The sequence below is a fragment of the Cervus elaphus genome, chromosome 9, assembly GCF_910594005.1.
Source record: "Cervus elaphus chromosome 9, mCerEla1.1, whole genome shotgun sequence".
NCBI lineage: Eukaryota > Metazoa > Chordata > Mammalia > Artiodactyla > Cervidae > Cervus > Cervus elaphus.
The window spans coordinates 43,893,996-43,911,392 of NC_057823.1; the positions used below are offsets into that span (position 1 = coordinate 43,893,996).

The following is a 17,397-nucleotide window of genomic DNA, read 5'->3' on the forward strand; positions in this document are numbered from 1 at the left end:
GTAATTATTGATAGGTGTGGTCCCATTGCCATTTACTTTGTTGTTTTGGGTTCACGTTTATACAACCTTTCTGTGTTTCCTGTCTAGAGAAGATCCTTTAGCATTTGTTGAAGAGCTGGTTTGCTGGTGCTGAATTCTCTCAGCTTTTGCTTGTCTGTAAAGCTTTTGAATTCTCCTTCATATCTGAATGAGATCCTTGCTGGATACAGTAACCTAGGTTGTAGGTTATTCTCTTTCATTACTTTCAGTACGTCCTGCCATTCCCTTCTGGCCTGGAGGGTTTCTATTGATAGATCAGCTGTTATCCTTATGGGAATCCCTTTGTGTGTTATTTGTTGTTTTTCCCTTGCTGCTTTTAATATTTGTTCTTTGTGTTTGATCTTTGTTAATTTGATTAATATGTGTCTTGGGGTGTTTCGCCTTGGGTTTATCCTGTTTGGGACTCTCTGGGTTTCTTGGACTTGGGTGGCTATTTCCTTCCCCATTTTAGGGAAGTTTTCAGCTATTATCTCCTCGAGTATTTTCTCATGGCCTTTTTTTTTGTCTTCTTCTTCTGGAACTCCTATGATTCAAATATTGGGGCATTTCACAGTGTCCCAGAGGTCCCTGAGGTTGTCCTCATTTCTTTTGATCCTTTTTTCTTTTTTCCTCTCTGCTTCATTTATTTCCACCATTTTATCTTCTACCTCACTTATCCTATCTTCTGTCTCCGTTATTCTACTCTTGGTTCCCTCCAAAGTGTTTTTGATCTCATTCATTGCATTATTCATTTTTAATTGACTCTTTTTTATTTCTTCTAGGTCTTTATTAAACATTTCTTGCATCTTCTCAGTCTTTGTCTCCAGGCTATTTATCTGTAACTCCATTTTGTTTTCAAGATTTTGGATCATTTTTATTATCATTATTCTAAATTCTTTTTCAGGTAGATTCCCTATCTCCTCCTCTTTTGTTTGACTTGGTGAGCATTTTTCATGTTCCTTTACCTGTTGGGTATTTCTTTGCCTTTTCATCTTGTTTAGATTGCTGTATCTGGAATGGGCTTTCTGTATTCTGGAGGTCTGTGGTTCCTTTTTGTTGTGGAGGATTAACCCAGTGGGTGGGGTTAGACGATTGGCTTGTCAAGATTTCCTGGTTAGGGAAGCATGCGTCAGTGTTCTGGTGCATGGAACTTGATTTCTTCTCTTTGGAGAGCAATGGAGTGCCCAGTAATAAGTTTTGAGATGGGTCTATGTGTTCGGTGTGACCTTGGGCAGCCTGTATGTTGATGTTCAGGGCTATGTTCCTGAGTTGCTGGAGAATTTGCGTGGTATGTCTTGCTCTAAAACTTATTGGCTCTTGGGTGGTGGTTGGTTTCAGTGTAGGTATGAAGGCTTTTGGACAGTCACTTATTACTTAAAGTTCCATGTAGTCAGGAGTTTTCTGGTGTTCTCAGGTTTGGGGCTTAAGTCTCCTGCCTCTGGATTTCAGTTTTATTCTTCCTGTAGTCTCAGGACTTCTCCAACTATACAGCCCTCCTTTCGAAGACAATGGGCTGCTTTTCTGGGCGCCTGATGACCTCAGCTAGCGATCAGAAGTTGTTTCGCGAAGTTTGCTCTGTGTTCAGTTATTCTTTTGATGAATTTGTAGGAGAGAAAGTGGTCTCCCCGTCCTACTCCTCCGCCATCTTGGCTCCTTCCCAGAGTATAATTATAAGGGATTTGATTTAGGTCATACCTGAATGGTCTAGTGGTTTTCCCCTCTTTCTTCAATTTAAGTCTGAATTTGGCAATAAAGAGTTCATGATTGGAGCCACAGTTAGCTCCCAGTCTTGTTTTTGCTGACTGTATAGAGCTTCTCCATCTTTGGCTGCAAAGAATATAATCAATCTGATTTCGGTGTTGGCCATCTGGTGATGTTCATGTGTAGAGTCTTCTCTTGTGTTGTTGGAAGAGGTTGTTTGCTATGACCAGTGAGTTCTCTTGGCAAAACTCTATTAGCCTTTACCCTGCTTCATTCTGTACTCCAAGGCCAAATTTGCCTGTTGTTCCAGGTGTTTCTTAACTTCCTACTTTTGCATTCCAGTCCCCTATAATGAAAAAGACATCTTTTTTGGATGTTAGTTCTAAAAGGTCTTGTAGGTCTTCATAGAATTGTTCAACTTCAGCTTCTTCAGCATTACTGGTCGGGGCATAGACTTGGATTACCATGATATTGAATGATTTGCCTTGGAAACAAACAGAGATCATTCTGTCGTTTATGAGATTGCATCCAAGTACTGCATTTTGGACTTTTTTGTTGACTATGATGGCTACTCATTTTTTCTAAGGGATTCCTGCCCACAGCAGTAGGTACAATGGTCATCTGAGTTAAATTCACCCATCCCAGTCCATTTTAGTTCACTGATTCCTAAAATGTCGATATTCACTCTTGCCATCTCCTGTTTGACCAGGAAATGATGGTGTGAAATTGCTGCACTCAATATGCCAGTAAATTTGGAAAACTCAGCAGTGGCCACAAGACTGGAAAAGGTCAGTTTTCATTGAAATCTCAATGAAAGGCAATGCAAAAGAAAGCTCAAACTACCACACAATTACACTCATCTCACATGCTAGCAAAGTAATGCTCAAAATTCTCCAAGCTACGCTTCAACAGTATGTGAACTGTGAACTTCTGGATATTCAAGCTGGATTTAGAAAAAGCAGAGGAACCAGAGATCAAATTGCCAACATCTGTTGGATCATTGAAAAAGCAAGAGAGTTCCAGAAAAAACATCTGTTTCTGCTTTATTGACTACGCCAAAGCCTTTGACTGTGTGGATCACATTAAACTGAGGAAAATTCTTCAAGAGATGGGAATACCAGACCATGTGACCTGCCTCTTGAGAAATCTGTATGCAGGTCAGGAAGCAACAGTTAGAACTGGACATGGAACAACAGACTGGTTACAAATTGGGAAAGGAGTACATCAAGCCTGTATATTGTCACTGTTTATTTAACTTCTATGCAGAGTACATCATGAGAAACACTGGGCTAGATGAAGCACAAGCTGGAGTCAAGATTGCCGGGAGAAATATCAATAACCTCAGATAAGCAGATGACACCACCCTTATGGCAGAAAGTGAAGAAGAACTCAAGAGCCTCTTGATGAAAGTGAATGAGGAGAGTGGAAAAGTTGGCTTAAAGATCAACATTCAGAAAACTAAGATCATGGCATCCTGTCCCATTTCTTCATGGCAAATAGATGGGGAAACAGGGAGACACTTTATCTGGGAGGCCTCCAAAATCACTGCAGATGGTGACTGCAGCCTGAAATTAAAAGACACTTGCTCCTTTGGAAGAAAAGCTATGACCAACCTAGACAGCATATTAAAAAGCAGAGACATTACTTTACCAACAAAGGTCCATCTAGTCAAAGCTATGGTTTTTCCAGTAGTCATGTATGGCTGTGAGTACTAAACTATGAAGAAAGCTGAGCACCAAAGGATTGATACTTTTGAAATATGGTGTTGGAGAAGACTCTTGAGAGTCCCTTAGATGGCAAGAATATTAAACCAGTCAATCCTAAAGGAAACCAGTCCTGAATATTCATTGGAAGGACTGATTTTGAAGCCTAAACTCCAATACTTTGGCCACCTGATGCAAAGAGTTGACTCATTGGAAAAGACCCTGATGCTGGGGAACATTGAAGGTGGGAGGATAGGGGGACGACAGAGAATGAAATGTTTGGACAACATCACCAACTTGATGGGCATGAGTTTGAGTAGGTTCCTGGAGTTGGTGATGGACAGGGAAGCCTGGCGTGCTTCAGTCCATGGGGTCACAATGAGTTGGACATGACTGAGCTACTGCACTGAACTGAACTGAGCTGATGTTAATTGGTTTTCCTCAAGGGGAAAAATATTATATTAGTTAGGCATTACAAAGGGCCACAAACTGGGTAGTGTAGTTGTTATTAAATCTCTAATGGGACCTTACTGAAAGGTTGTTGCTGAACGATAAGACGCGGGATTCTTGGCCTCCGGAGGAGACGAATTCAATCCGGGGCCAGAGACGAGGCTGGATCGCTCAGAGCTCTTGTGTAATAAAGTTGTATTAAAGTATAAAGGAGATAGAGAAAGCTTCTGACATAGGCATCAAAAGGGGGCAAAAGAGTACCCCCCTCCTTGTCTTAGGCTGTATGTTATATAGTCACTCACAGTCTGTTAGTGAAAGGAAAGGAGTGTCATAAAATTTAGAATGGCACCAGATAATTCATCCCTGGCCATAAAACGATTGACTTGAATCTTGTAGAAGGGCAGAATACCAACAAATAGTTTTGTTTACATAGATTAGGGAAACAATACCTGAGTAAGTAAGTTAGGCCGTTTGGGAACCAACTTGAAGATAGAGTCTGGGGTACATTAACATAGCTTAAGACAACATTTCCATAAGAAAAAGAAATGTATTGGTTAACTCAAGGTTTCAGAGTAGTTAGCTTTAGGTGAGACCAGGTGTCATGGCAACACAGCATTTTAAGAGAAACCTCCTTTTAAATTTGTATAGAGAAGGAAAAACATATCGCTGATTTGTTTCTTCCTGCCGCTTAAGAGAGATAAAAATGCCTGGCACTTGCAGCCTCTTTCCTCCGTTTGGAGACCCCTGGCCTTCCTGCCTGTTACCCTCTTATTACCTTAACTAATCACATCTGCTACCAATCTACTTCCAAACAAGATCACATTATGGTGCATTGGAAGTTAGGATTTTAATATATGAATTTTGAAGGAAGAAATCAGCCCACTAAACTCTAACCTCTGCTCCCCCAAACCCATGTCCTTATTAACTACCCAATATAGTTACCTTATCCCAACATCCCCAAAAGTGTTGATCCCCAATCCAAGATCAACTCCAAATCAAAAATTTTATACACTTATAAATCAGATATAAATGAGTCTCCAGGTAAGAATCATCCTGGGGCAGAATTTCTTTTCATCTGTGAACCTGTGAAACCAGACAACATGTTATCTCTTCTAAAATACTGTGATAGGACAGCTGTGGAATAGATACTCCCATTCCAAGAAGAATAAATCCAGATAAAAGAGAAGTCATGAGATCCACTACCTTAGAATAACCAAAAGAAGTACTGTGGAAAAATATCAAGGAAAAAAATAAGAATATATTTCTAACATTTGAGTAACCTGACATAACTACCATGAATATCATTACAAGTTCTTAGCATTTAAACAATATCAGTCCTTCAAAAATATTTTAATTATATGTTAATACAAATTCTAATTAGATCTCCTGAATGTTACCAAATGAATTGAAAGATCAATTTAAATTAAAAAGAAGTAGGAAAAATTTTGACATATTCCCTGTAAATATAATAAAAACAAGGAAAATTGTTTCGCCAGATGTTAAAAATTACTATAAACAATATCAATAAAATATCTTAAAGGAATATAGTGATAGGTCATTGAAAAAGAACTTACAATACTTTTGCAACTTCACAAAGTTATAATACTTTTCATATAGAGATGAAATGTTGAAGAACAGAAAATAGCAATTGTCTTATTGGAGGTTTATAGGAATACTGTGAACAGACCTGCTTGAACACCTCCAAAGACAAAGGATTCCTACACCTAGAATTTGTAACAACCAGCTACACCCCTCACACTTTTAGTATAAGAGAGGTTGTAATTCTAACTGAGGTAGGATTCTTTTTTTAGAATATTAGTCTACCACCTTCTAGACCTGTTGGCTTACTGAATAAAGTCTCTGTTTCTTGTCCCAGTGTCATGTCTCTCAATTTATTAGCCTGTGATGTAGTGAGCATTAGGAGCTTGATCTCCATAACAAATCTTGGTGAAACTGTTAGGAGTCATAATGCTCATGGCCAGGAGGCCCTGGTTGGGAATCTGGAGGTGAAGGCCCTAGCAGCTACTAGAGACAATTTCTGAGGATCTCCTCTTCAAAATTTCCTGTAGTAACACTGGCTGCCCCAGTGCTCGGCAGATGGGTAAGAAATCAACACATGGAGGCTGACTTCATATAGAACAGTAAGTCCCTCAGTACATATAGCCAGAAACTCTTTTTTCCCCTTCATCTGGGGCTTTTTTTTTTTTTTTTTTCTCTCCAGAAGTCAGTTTGTTTTGCATTTGAGTGGCATATCCTGCTGGAGAGAGGAAATACTTGCTGGACTTTTACCCGATTTCTGAACTGATCCATTTGTTTCATTTGTATATGTTATTTTTGTTTTGTTTTGTTTTGTATATCTGTCTTTAAAAGATGGGGACATTTTCATCTATTCCCAAATAAAGCCCTCTGAAGCGCATTTTTAAGAAGTGGCCTCATTAAAATTTATTGCAACAATATTTGGCCAGAGTACCTGTTAGGATCTCCACAAGGGATTTATGCAGAATTATCTTGGGACCTTGTGTACATTATACTGTATTTAAAACAAAAATTACCGACTGTCACTCTTGCTTTGTTAATTAAAAAAGGCATTGTCTGTGGTCTGCTGTACCATGGGTGTGGACCCAGTGCTCTCCAAGGAGTCATATTGCATGGGGTTGAGTTCACAGTTCTTGTGCTTGAGGGTTTATTTAAGATTTTTTGTTTGTTGCTTGGGTATTTGGTTTCATTTGGTTCCATTTATAGTCAAATCAGTTTCATGACGTTTAAAACTTTTTCAGATGTCAAATGAAGGAAAGGAATACACACACACACAAACCTTTCTGTTCTTATTTTAAAGTAGAATATTCTTAAGTGGAAGAAAAAAGTTCCATAATGGACAGAGAAGACCCATTGCTATTTATGATTTTACAATAAATGGTGAAGAGCATTGTCTTTTGAATGGCTTTATACAATCCTGCTATTAGAGCTATTTTGTAAAGAAGTGGGGAAGAATGATGAAATACCCTATGTGCAAGCATCTAGGCTGGTATATTAAGGAAAATAAGAAAAGGAAGTGAGGATAACTCACTTCCACTATCTCTCATTTCTATACCACCTGCCTCAATTCCCAACACTGGGACTCAAGAAATGGTCAGAATGATGCCCTTTCTCATAGGCATCAGTTAGAAAATTCTGTGATTTTCTAATTGGGAGACACAGAGACCTGGTCTGATATTGTTATGTAAGATCCAGTAGGGCATCCAATTTGGACCAGGATCCACTCCTGGGGCAAAACAATTTCCCTTACTGCATTATTCCATAGGGTGCCTAAATGCAAATACCCATCAGGCTGGATTTTTATGGATGACCCATTACCTTTGAACTATGTGATCTTCTAACTGGGAGACACAGAGACCTGGGCTAGAATCATCATCTAAGATCCAATAGGACATCCAATTTGGACCAGGATCCAGTCCTGGGGCAAAGCAATTTCCCTTACTCCATTATTCTATAGTGGGCCTAAATGCTTCCCTGATAGCTCAGTTGTAAAGAATCCACCTGCAATGCAAGAGACCCTTGTTCCATTCCTGGGTCAGCAAAATCTGCTGGAGAAGGAATACGCTACCCACTCCAGTATTCTTGGGCTTCCCTGGTGGCTCAGCTGGTGAAGAACCCACCTGCAATGTGGGAGATCTGAGTTTGGGAAGATCCCCTGGAGAAGAGAAAGACTACCAACTCCAGTATTCTGGCCTGGAGAATTTCATGGACTGTATAGTCCATGAGGATAGCAAAGAGTTGGACACAAATGAGCTACTTTCACTTTTCACTACGTTTATGAGTAGCAAAGTAATTTCAACCAAATTCAAGAAATTCAACAAAAAAAATAAAGAAAGAATCCTCTGAATTTTGAGAAAGGATTTATCAGGCCTACAACAGATCCTGTGGCCTCTGAAAATGTTAGTATGGTAAATATAACCTTTATTCAGCAAAAAAAAACCTCAGATATCAGGAGAAAATTGCAAAAATTAGATAATGCATTTCAGTTCAGTTCAGTCGCTCAGTCGTATCCGACTCTGTGACCCCATGAACCGCAGCACGCCAGGCCTCACTGTCCATCACCAACTCCCGGAGTTCACCCAAACCCATGTCCATTGAGTCAGTGATGCCATCCAACCATCTCATCCTCTGTCGTCCCCTTCTCCTCCTGTCCTCAATCTTTCCCAGCATCAGGATCTTTTCAAATGAGTCAACTCTTCGCATCAGGTGGCAAAAGTATTGGAGTTTCACCTTCAACATCAGTCCCTCCAATGAACACCCAGGACTGATCTCCTTTAGGATGGAGTGGTTGGATCTCCTTGCAGTCCAAGGGGCTCTCAAGAGTCTTCTCCAATACCACAGTTCAAAAATATCAATTCTGCAGTGCTCAGCTTTCTTTATGGTCCAACTCTCACATCCATACATGACCACTGGAAAAACCATAGCCTTGACTAGACGGACCTTTGTTGGCAAAGTAATGTCTCTGCTTTTTAATATGCTGTCTAGATTGGTCATAACTTTCCTTCCAAGGAGCAAGGGTCCTTTAATTTCATGGTTGCAGTCACCATCTGTAGTGATTTTGGAGCCCAGAAAATAAAGTCTGTCACACTTTCCACTGTTTCCCCATCTATTTGCCATGAAGTGATGGAACCAGATGCCATGATCTTAGTTTTCTGAATGTTGAGCTTTAAGCCAACTTTTTCACTCTCCTCTTTCACTTTCATCAAGAGGCTCTTTAGTTCTTCTTCACTTTCTGCCATAAGGGTGGTGTCATCTGCATATCTGAGGTTATTGATGTTTCTCCTGGAAAACTTGATTCCAGTTTGTGCTTCATCCAACCCAGAATTTCTCATGATATACTCTGCATAAAGGTTAAATAAGCAGAGTGACAGTATACAGCCTTGATGTACTCATTTCCCTATTTGGTACCAGTCTATTGTTCCATGCCCAGGTGTAACTATTGCTTCCTGACCTGTATACAGGTTTCTCAAGAGGCAGGTCAGGTGGTCTGGTATTCCCATTTCTTTCAGAATTTCCCAAGTTTGTTGTGATCCACACAGTCAAAGGCTTTGGCATAGTCAATAAAGCATAAGTTTTTCAGGAACTCTCTTGCCTTTTCAATGATACAATGGATGTTGGCAATTTGATATCTGGTTCCTCTGCCTTTTCTAAAACCAGCTTGAACATCTGGAATTTCAGTTCATGTACTGCTGAAGCCTGGCTTAGAGAATTTTGAGCACTACTTTACTAGCATGTGAGATGAGTGCAATTGTGCAGTAGTTTGAACATTCTTTGGCATTGCCTTTCTTTGGGATTGGAATGAAAACTGACCTTTTCCAGTCCTGTAGCCACTGCTGAGTTTTCCCAATTTGCTGGCATATTGAGTACAGCATTTTCACAGCATCATCTTTTAGGATTTGAAATAGTTCAACTGGAATTCCATCACCTCTGCTGGCTTTGTTCATAGTGTTTCTTCCTAAGGCACACTTGACTTCACATTCCAGACATCTGGCTCTAGGTGAGTGATCATACCATCATGATTATCTGGGTCATGAAGATCTTTTTTGTATAGTTCTTCTGTGTATTCTTGCCACCTCTTCTTAATATCTTCTGCTTCTGTTAGGTCCCTACCATTTCTATCTTTTATTGAGCCCATCTTTGCTTGAGATATTCTCTTGGTATCTCTAATTTTCTTGAAGAGATCTCTAGTCTTTCCCATTCTATTGTTTTCCTCTATTTCTGTGCACTGATCAATGAGGAAGGCTTTCTTATCTCTCCTTGCTATTCTTTGGAATGGACAATGACAGTTGGAAATTGTTACAAAGAAGAACAAACCTGACTCCACACTGGATCTATTTCTTTATCTCTGAGCTCTGTTGCTTGTGCTTAATCATGGTGGCCCTGTGCTTTTGTAAGGGAATATCTCAATGCTCTGCCTCCTGGTATTAACCTTTAATGTAAAACACTTTCCCATTCATATAGAGATGAAAAGTTGCAAGAACAAAAAATAACAATGGACTTGTTGGAGATCTATAGAACATTGTGACTGGACCTACTTGAGAAGCTGCAAGAACAAAGAAATTTAGGATGAAGTATTTTGCAACAACTAGCCATACTGCCTCCTTTTTAAATTTAAAAGAATCCTGAATTTTAACTCTAGTGAGATGAGTCTTTGGGACACTAGTCTACCAGGCTCTTGGTCTGCTGGCTTTCTGAATAAAGTTGTTCTCCTTGTCCTGAAAGGAGCTTGATCTTTTCAGACTAAGGGCTTGCTCCTTGTCTCTCTAACTATGACCTGTCATATGGCTAGCAGTATGAGTTTGCATGCATTTAAAACAGCACAATTTGAGTACATTTTTGGAAAGAAATTTAGTGTTGTGCATGAAGAAACTTGAAACATTTAAATGCTGTTGTAATTTAACTTAGAAAAAATTACATTCAGGGAGTACTTTCCACTTTTACTTCACACAACTTTTAATTTATAAATGTGAATTCAACATAATTATTCAATATTGGGGATTGTAATTGAAGTATAATTAATTTGATAAGACATTAACTACATTGTTGTGTCCAGTAACATACAAATATTTTACAAACTTCAAACCAAAGAGATTTGATACAGGGAAATTGACAGAACATTGACAAAGGGCTGTCATGAAGGCTGGGGAAGCAGAAAAGAGTCTTCACCCTCAGGAGTCCTCAACAGACTTGGACCCCAAGTGCCCCCAAGCTGATCTGATAAAGATGCTGCAATCTGTGGTTACTGGTAGTATCCTCTTCTGGTGAAATCCAGATATTTGCATCCTTTCCAACACCACTGAAACTAGCCTTGGGGTTCTGTATCCTGTAGCTCCCCAATGGTCATTACTTGAAAGTAGCTGCTGAAGCTGCCAGAGATCATCTCCAAAAGCAAGAGAAAGATGCAACTTCTTCCTTCTTCCCACTGTTCAGTACCTCCCAGGGCTTGCACTCTCAGAGTCTTAAGAAAATCCAGGTCATAAAAGGGTTAGGACAAACCATCTGCAAGCTCAAACTTTGGAGGGAACAGGAGGCCCCAGCCCCCAAGGTGTGGGCCTTACAACAAAAGTCACTGTCTGGACAAAGTATACCATGCAGAAAAGATACCATGGGAAAATAATAATTATAATTTGAGGACACATACAGAAAAATGTTCAGAAGAATTTGGTTGCAAGTTCGGTGAGGATAGAGTCACTCTTATCTTATTTCCTGGTTTATCCTAACTGCCTGGTACATGGTAGGTGTGCGTGTGCTCTCAGCCACTTCAGTCATGTCCGACTGTTTGCTACCCTATGGACTGTAGCCCACCAGGCTCCTCCGTCTATGGGATTCTTCAAGCAAGAATACTGGAGTAGGTTGCCACGCCCTCCTCCAGGGGATCTTCCAGACCCAAGGATCCATCCCACATCTCTCACATTTTCTTCATTAGCAGGCTGGTTCTTTACCACTAGAGCCACCTGGGAAGCCTAATACATGGTATACATTTCTTAAATATCTGTAGTCCAAAAGGAAGATATAACTATTAAGGAATAACTTTTATCTGGAAGAGTACACTATGATTGATTTTTAAATTTTTATTTTAACAAGTTGTGTTTTTTAATATTTTTATGATTCACTTGTATACATTAAATTAAGACCAAATATCTAAAATGCAATTCAACATTAAAACAATAGAGATTACAATTGAGTAAAGAAAACAAAACAAAAAATAATACAATTAGTTACCTATTGAAGAATGATCCAGATGAAAATGTAAAGGAGATCATCGCATTTTAGTCTTAACCACAGAACTGATTAGTGGTGCAGTCTTTGATCCATAAATTAGTCTAAGAATTTCAGAATCTGTATCTTTGAAAGATAAGAGAAGCATCAAAACCTCACAAAATATTCTTGAACAAATACTAAAGATATATAAATATATATAAGGAAAACAATTTGTAGAAAGACTAAGGCCATATATAAAATATCATTTTTGTCATAAATAAGATTTTATCAATTATGGCAAAATTTGAGAATATTATTAATATTTTTGAGATTTCTAGTTTAAAAACAAATGGAAAAAAATTTTAAAACACATGAGAAGGAAACCAGAAAAGTACAACAGAGATATCTAGTAACTTTTTTTATCTGTCTTAATTGTATTCTACTTGAAGATCCCAGAGGGAATTTATCAATAGAAAGCATCATCCATTCCCCCAATGGGCATAATATAACAGGGATGATATCACACTCCTGTTTCTCTTTATACGGTTAACTATAGACACTTGCCATTAGTCCATCTTGATGAGACTTCAGGCATCATCTGGTGTTGAGGTCAGTCAGATAGCAAAACAGGACTACAGAATCAAAAGGGTAATCACTGGTTTTGATTCATTCTGCTTCTTGCACATTCTGCTAATTCTAGACTATGTTTCCTTATTTTTCCCTTATTATTTGTTTTTATGGAAAGATAGTATTTCTTTTTCCATAATCTTTTAAGTAACAGTATTTACTGCAACATATTAAAAATGGGTTTTGATTTCCAGCTATTTAGGGACAAAAGAATATATATTCCTCCTTTATTATTGTATGATGAGCTTGTTTCTTTGAGATGGAAATTTTACAAAAGAAAAAGGAGTAGTTTTACATTGAATGAAGATTAATACTGGAAGTTATAACATTAAAATAAATGTCTCAATCTTATTTATGTTTCCTGGATGAAATGACAATGCATGGCTAGTAACCAAATTGTAGACTGTAAAGGCAAGACTATGACCTAGAGAACGTAGGCAGCATTACAAGCTCTGAGTCCTGATACAAGAGCTGAGACACAAGTTCCCTCAGGGGGATGGTATGATGATAAGCCAATGCTGTAGCAACCTGAATCATTTAAGCTATAAAAGGAGAAATTAAGGTGAATTAATAAGTACTTCATAGGCTCTTGGGGAGAAAAGTATGGTAAAACAATAGAACTATGGCTAAGATGTTGTCATCTTCATATAAGATTTGATATTATTCTACTCCTACTCTTAATAATTTTCCAAGTCAAATATTTACTTTTCCAATTTACATTAAACTCAAGCATTTGGATAGAAAACAATAAGAGAAATCAGTGAGGCCAGTTGCTTGGTGCTGTCCAGACTGTATTGCCTTGTTTGTCCAGAGTCCTACATGGGCTCTTCAGTGTGGCTTGATCACAGTGGTTCCTGTTTATCAAAGTGCAACAGAGATTTGACCAGTGCCTCTTACTCACCCTTCTTCTCACCCATCATTTATTCAGCAAACAGATTTGAGGTCTTCACATGTGCCAGTCACTACATTGGTCCTTGCTTCACTTTGACCACAAGTAGCGACTCAGGTGTTTCTTTAGTTTATTGGACTGTTTTACATTTTACGTAGATCTCAGCTTTCATCTGCCAGTGCAAGTGGAATTTGACAGAAATACTATATTTTTAATGGAATTTTTCCCAAATTTATTATTCATATTAAGGCATCAAATTCATTTTCAGTGCTGTCTACTTCTTTAGCATCCCAGAATTTGGGATTGTTTATAAGTCAAATGTTGTCATTAGTCTCTGGGATTACTACAAGAGTTTAATCTGCTATTAAAACAACCTAGAGAGTTGAGATGGGGGGATGGGAAGGAGGTTCCAGAGTTACGGGGTGTATACTTGTGACTGACTCACATTGTTGTGTGCAAAAGAAAAACCAGCACTATGGAGCAATTATCCTCCAATTTAAAATTTTAAAAGATAAATTGAAAACAGAAGGATATAAAAAATATATGAAACTTGGCAATTCTTCCTGAAATGTAAAATCTTCCTAGAAAGAGGAGCCAACATTTCCTTCTGATTTGTAATAACATATATTTTAACATTTAACATGTAAGAAATTGAAAAGTTGCAAAATTTTAATCTCCATAAGAGAAGATGTAGATATATGTCTGGGTTTTGTGATTCCCTTCAGCAAGGCTAGACATAATATTCTTTTATCACTCTTTCTTATTTAGTTTTTATCTCTTTTAAAATTCTACTTAAAATCACATTTTATATGATATGTTTCCCTGAATAGACTATGACCTCCTTAAGTGTAACCAAGTTTAATTTTTCTTTGATCTGTCTTCATCCTCCAAGATAGTTGTAGGCTGTGAACAGAAAGATAGAGGAGGGAACCTTGAATTGGAGTCAAAGATTCCTGTTTTTCACATTCCTTTCTGCATCTCTGTTTCCATGAAAAATTGATCACCATTGACAATAAAGCAGATAGATGATATCATGAAACAACTAAAGCTTTGTCTCGTAAATGGCAGTTATCATCTAAATGCTAGTTCTCACTGAGATTTAGAACAAATGGCATGAACTTTAAGGACATTGTGTTGGGGAAGCATGTACTAGACAGAACTGAAATGGGGTTTTTCCATAAAGCTTTGCATAGCAAAATTAAAATAAGAAATATATATTATATATTTATTTACATTTACATATTTATATAAATATACATTTTATAGTGTTTGTATGTATTTAAAGTCTGAGATTATACATACAGGTACATTCATGTGTATATATATACATCACACAAATCTATGTATTATATTATTTCAGAACCACAGAAATAATCAAATTCTTATATGGGTAATTAGATGCTAAAACTAGCAAACTGAAATAATGCATCTCAAATAATAGAAAAATACTATTAAAAAATAGCCGTCTTTTACACAGAATTTGCTGTCATAACTCTATATATTAATACTTTAACAATATACATGCTTATTCATCTGTAACTGGTAATATTCTAAGCAATTTAATTAGTTTACCTCATTTACCTCATTTAATCCTAACCATATCAGAGACCAAATTGTATTATTTTTATGTACTGCAGACAGAGGAATGGTGGGTAGAGGATAATGTGAACCAACAGCCTTAGTCCTGCCTCAGAATCTGAGCTCCTCATCAGTGCCCTCAGGATAACTAAATATTTGGCCATTTGTGAGGACCCCAATCTTCTCCTGTGGATGCATGGCTCCCTCCACATAATCACAGAGCCTCACAGTGAGGCCAGAACCTATAGGTAAAGGGAGTTCAGACATTTGGTATAGATTTTCCCCAAATTACGTTTCAGTTATTTTCTAATTCTTTCTCATGTGGAATACATTCAAAGACTTCATAAGATTTGTTGGTTCCTTAAAATAGACTGATTCAACTCTGACTTCTGTAGCAAAACACTGTAGGTTTACTATGAGTAACCAACTCCTTAAGCAAAAGTTGTGGAATCTCAGATTTCAACTAAATTGCAAGCAATTATTAATCCCGAAATCTACAGCCCTGTGACATTTCTTCATATTTAGAACAACTGAGTTTCTGAGAATGCACACACATGAACAAATGCATACCCCACAAGCTCACTAAATATTCATTTCAGGTGGTCATATCCCATGAATAATCTATTAATCACAAAGCTCTCCTTGGTGGTCTAGGTGAAATCTCATGGACAACTCCACCTGGGTAGCCAACTACACTGGACAGTTGGATCTCATCCTCATGGGACTCTTCAGTCAGTCCAAGTACCCAATTCTTCTTTGTGTAGTCATTTTTGTGATTTTCCTGATGGCCCTGTCAGGGAATATCATGCTGATCCTTCTGATATATTCTGATGCCCACCTCCACACTCCCATGTACTTTTTCATCAGCCAATTGTCTCTCATGGACATGATATACATTTCTGTAATTGTTCCCAAGATGCTCATGGACCAGGTCATGGGAGTAAATAAGATCTCAGCCCCTGAATGTGGAATGCAAATGTTCCTCTATCTAACAGTAGGAGGTTCAGAATATTTCCTTCTGGCTGCCATGGCCTATGATCGCTATGTGGCCATCTGTCATCCACTCCACTATTCTACCCTCATGAGTCATAAGGTGTGGCTCCTCCTGGTGTCTGGCTGCTGGTTCCTGGGATCAGTGGATGGCTTTATGCTCACACCAGTCACCATGACCTTTCCCTTCTGCAGATCCCGGGAGATCCATCACTTCTTCTGTGAGGTCCCTGCTGTAATGAAGCTCTCCTGCTCAGACACTTCCCTCTATGAGACACTCATGTACCTGTGCTGTGTCCTCATGCTCCTCATCCCTGTGACAGTCATTTCAAGCTCTTATGCATTCATCCTCCTCACCATCCACAGGATGAATTCAGCAGAGGGCAGGAAGAAGGCATTTATGACTTGTTCTTCCCACATGACTGTGGTCATCCTCTTCTATGGAACTTCAACCTACAGCTATATGTTCCCCAGCTCCTACCACACCTCTGAGAGGGACATGGCTGTATCTATCTTTTACACCATACTCACTCCTGTTCTAAACCCTTTAATCTATAGTCTTAGGAATAAGGATGTCACAGGGGCTCTAAAGAACTTGTTGAATGTGGAATCTGCCTTTCAGAGAACTATGAAATAAGACTTTTTTATGCTAATGGTTTATTCTTCAGTTTACTTATCAGAAATATACAGTCTTTTGCCTAAGTCATTCTTTGGATTGTCCTACTATGATGTGTCATCCTATATTCATCCCTTTGAAGAACTGTTTCCCTGTACTGGAAAGCTCATTTTTATACTTCTTGTAAAATTTATCTTTAATTTTACACTTCTTGTAAAAGTTATCTTTACAATTATACTGAATCCATGTTTCACTTACATGAAGTTGATAAGTGTACAGTGATGCTGTGGGATAGTATTCATATACTTAGGAAATACATAACTAAATTATTTAGAGTAAAATATCATAATTTATGCAACTAATGGGAAAGAGATGGACAGAAAAAGGTGATGAGGCAAAAGAATGTTAACAGGTAAATGTAGCTAAGCTTTATATGTGTTCATTTTACTATTATTATCCTTGGTACCAGAATATATTTGAAATTACTTAAAAATAAAGGCTAAGTTATCAGACATTTCCTTTTAGTCCATAGTTTCTGCTTGGTGGCTGTGTGACAAATCTTAGAAATCACATTCATTCTATCATAGCTAATCATGACTGCTACATATCTTCTGCCTGTCTTTATTTTGGACTAGCTTGTTCCTCAGGATCCAATTCTGAAGGTATCTAGTGAGTGTTTCCTGTCTAAAATCCTTATCATCTTGTGGTATATTGAAAATTCAATACCCCACAAGGTACTGTGGGGAAAATACTAAGTCTAAATGGACAGAATTATATTAACCCCAGTGTTCTCTCAAGCAGGGAACATTTTTTCATATGAGGTGGTATCAGAGCAAAGATTTGAAGTATGTAGCATTATATAAGCAAGGAGAAGAAACATTTAATCCTTCATTGACTCAAACAATATTTCTTATCTTATAATTAAAAATAAGACCTAAGTGAGTTTAGAATCTTAATTGCACATTCCTACTATCCCTACAAACTTGAACTGTAAGTGCAGCTTGTACAAACACTTATAATAAAATATATATATTATTTTGATGCTTTTGATGTTCCATATCTGACAAGCAACTTCGGCCAAATAAAGT

At 38.0% G+C, this 17,397-nt stretch overlaps 1 protein-coding gene across 1 annotated transcript; it reads left to right on the plus strand.

Moving 5' to 3' along the window:
- Nucleotides 1-15,367: 15,367 nt before the first annotated feature.
- On the plus strand, nucleotides 15,368-16,330 carry LOC122700966 (olfactory receptor 2T29-like). The gene has a single exon (XM_043913989.1). It carries the CDS (start codon nucleotides 15,368-15,370, stop codon nucleotides 16,328-16,330), a length of 963 nt encoding a protein of 320 aa, XP_043769924.1.
- Nucleotides 16,331-17,397: the final 1,067 nt, after the last annotated feature.

Excerpts from the sequence above, each read along its gene's own strand:
- LOC122700966 (XM_043913989.1), top strand. The coding sequence starts at position 15,368 with ATGGACAACTCCACCTGGGTAGCCAACTACACTGGACAGTTGGATCTC.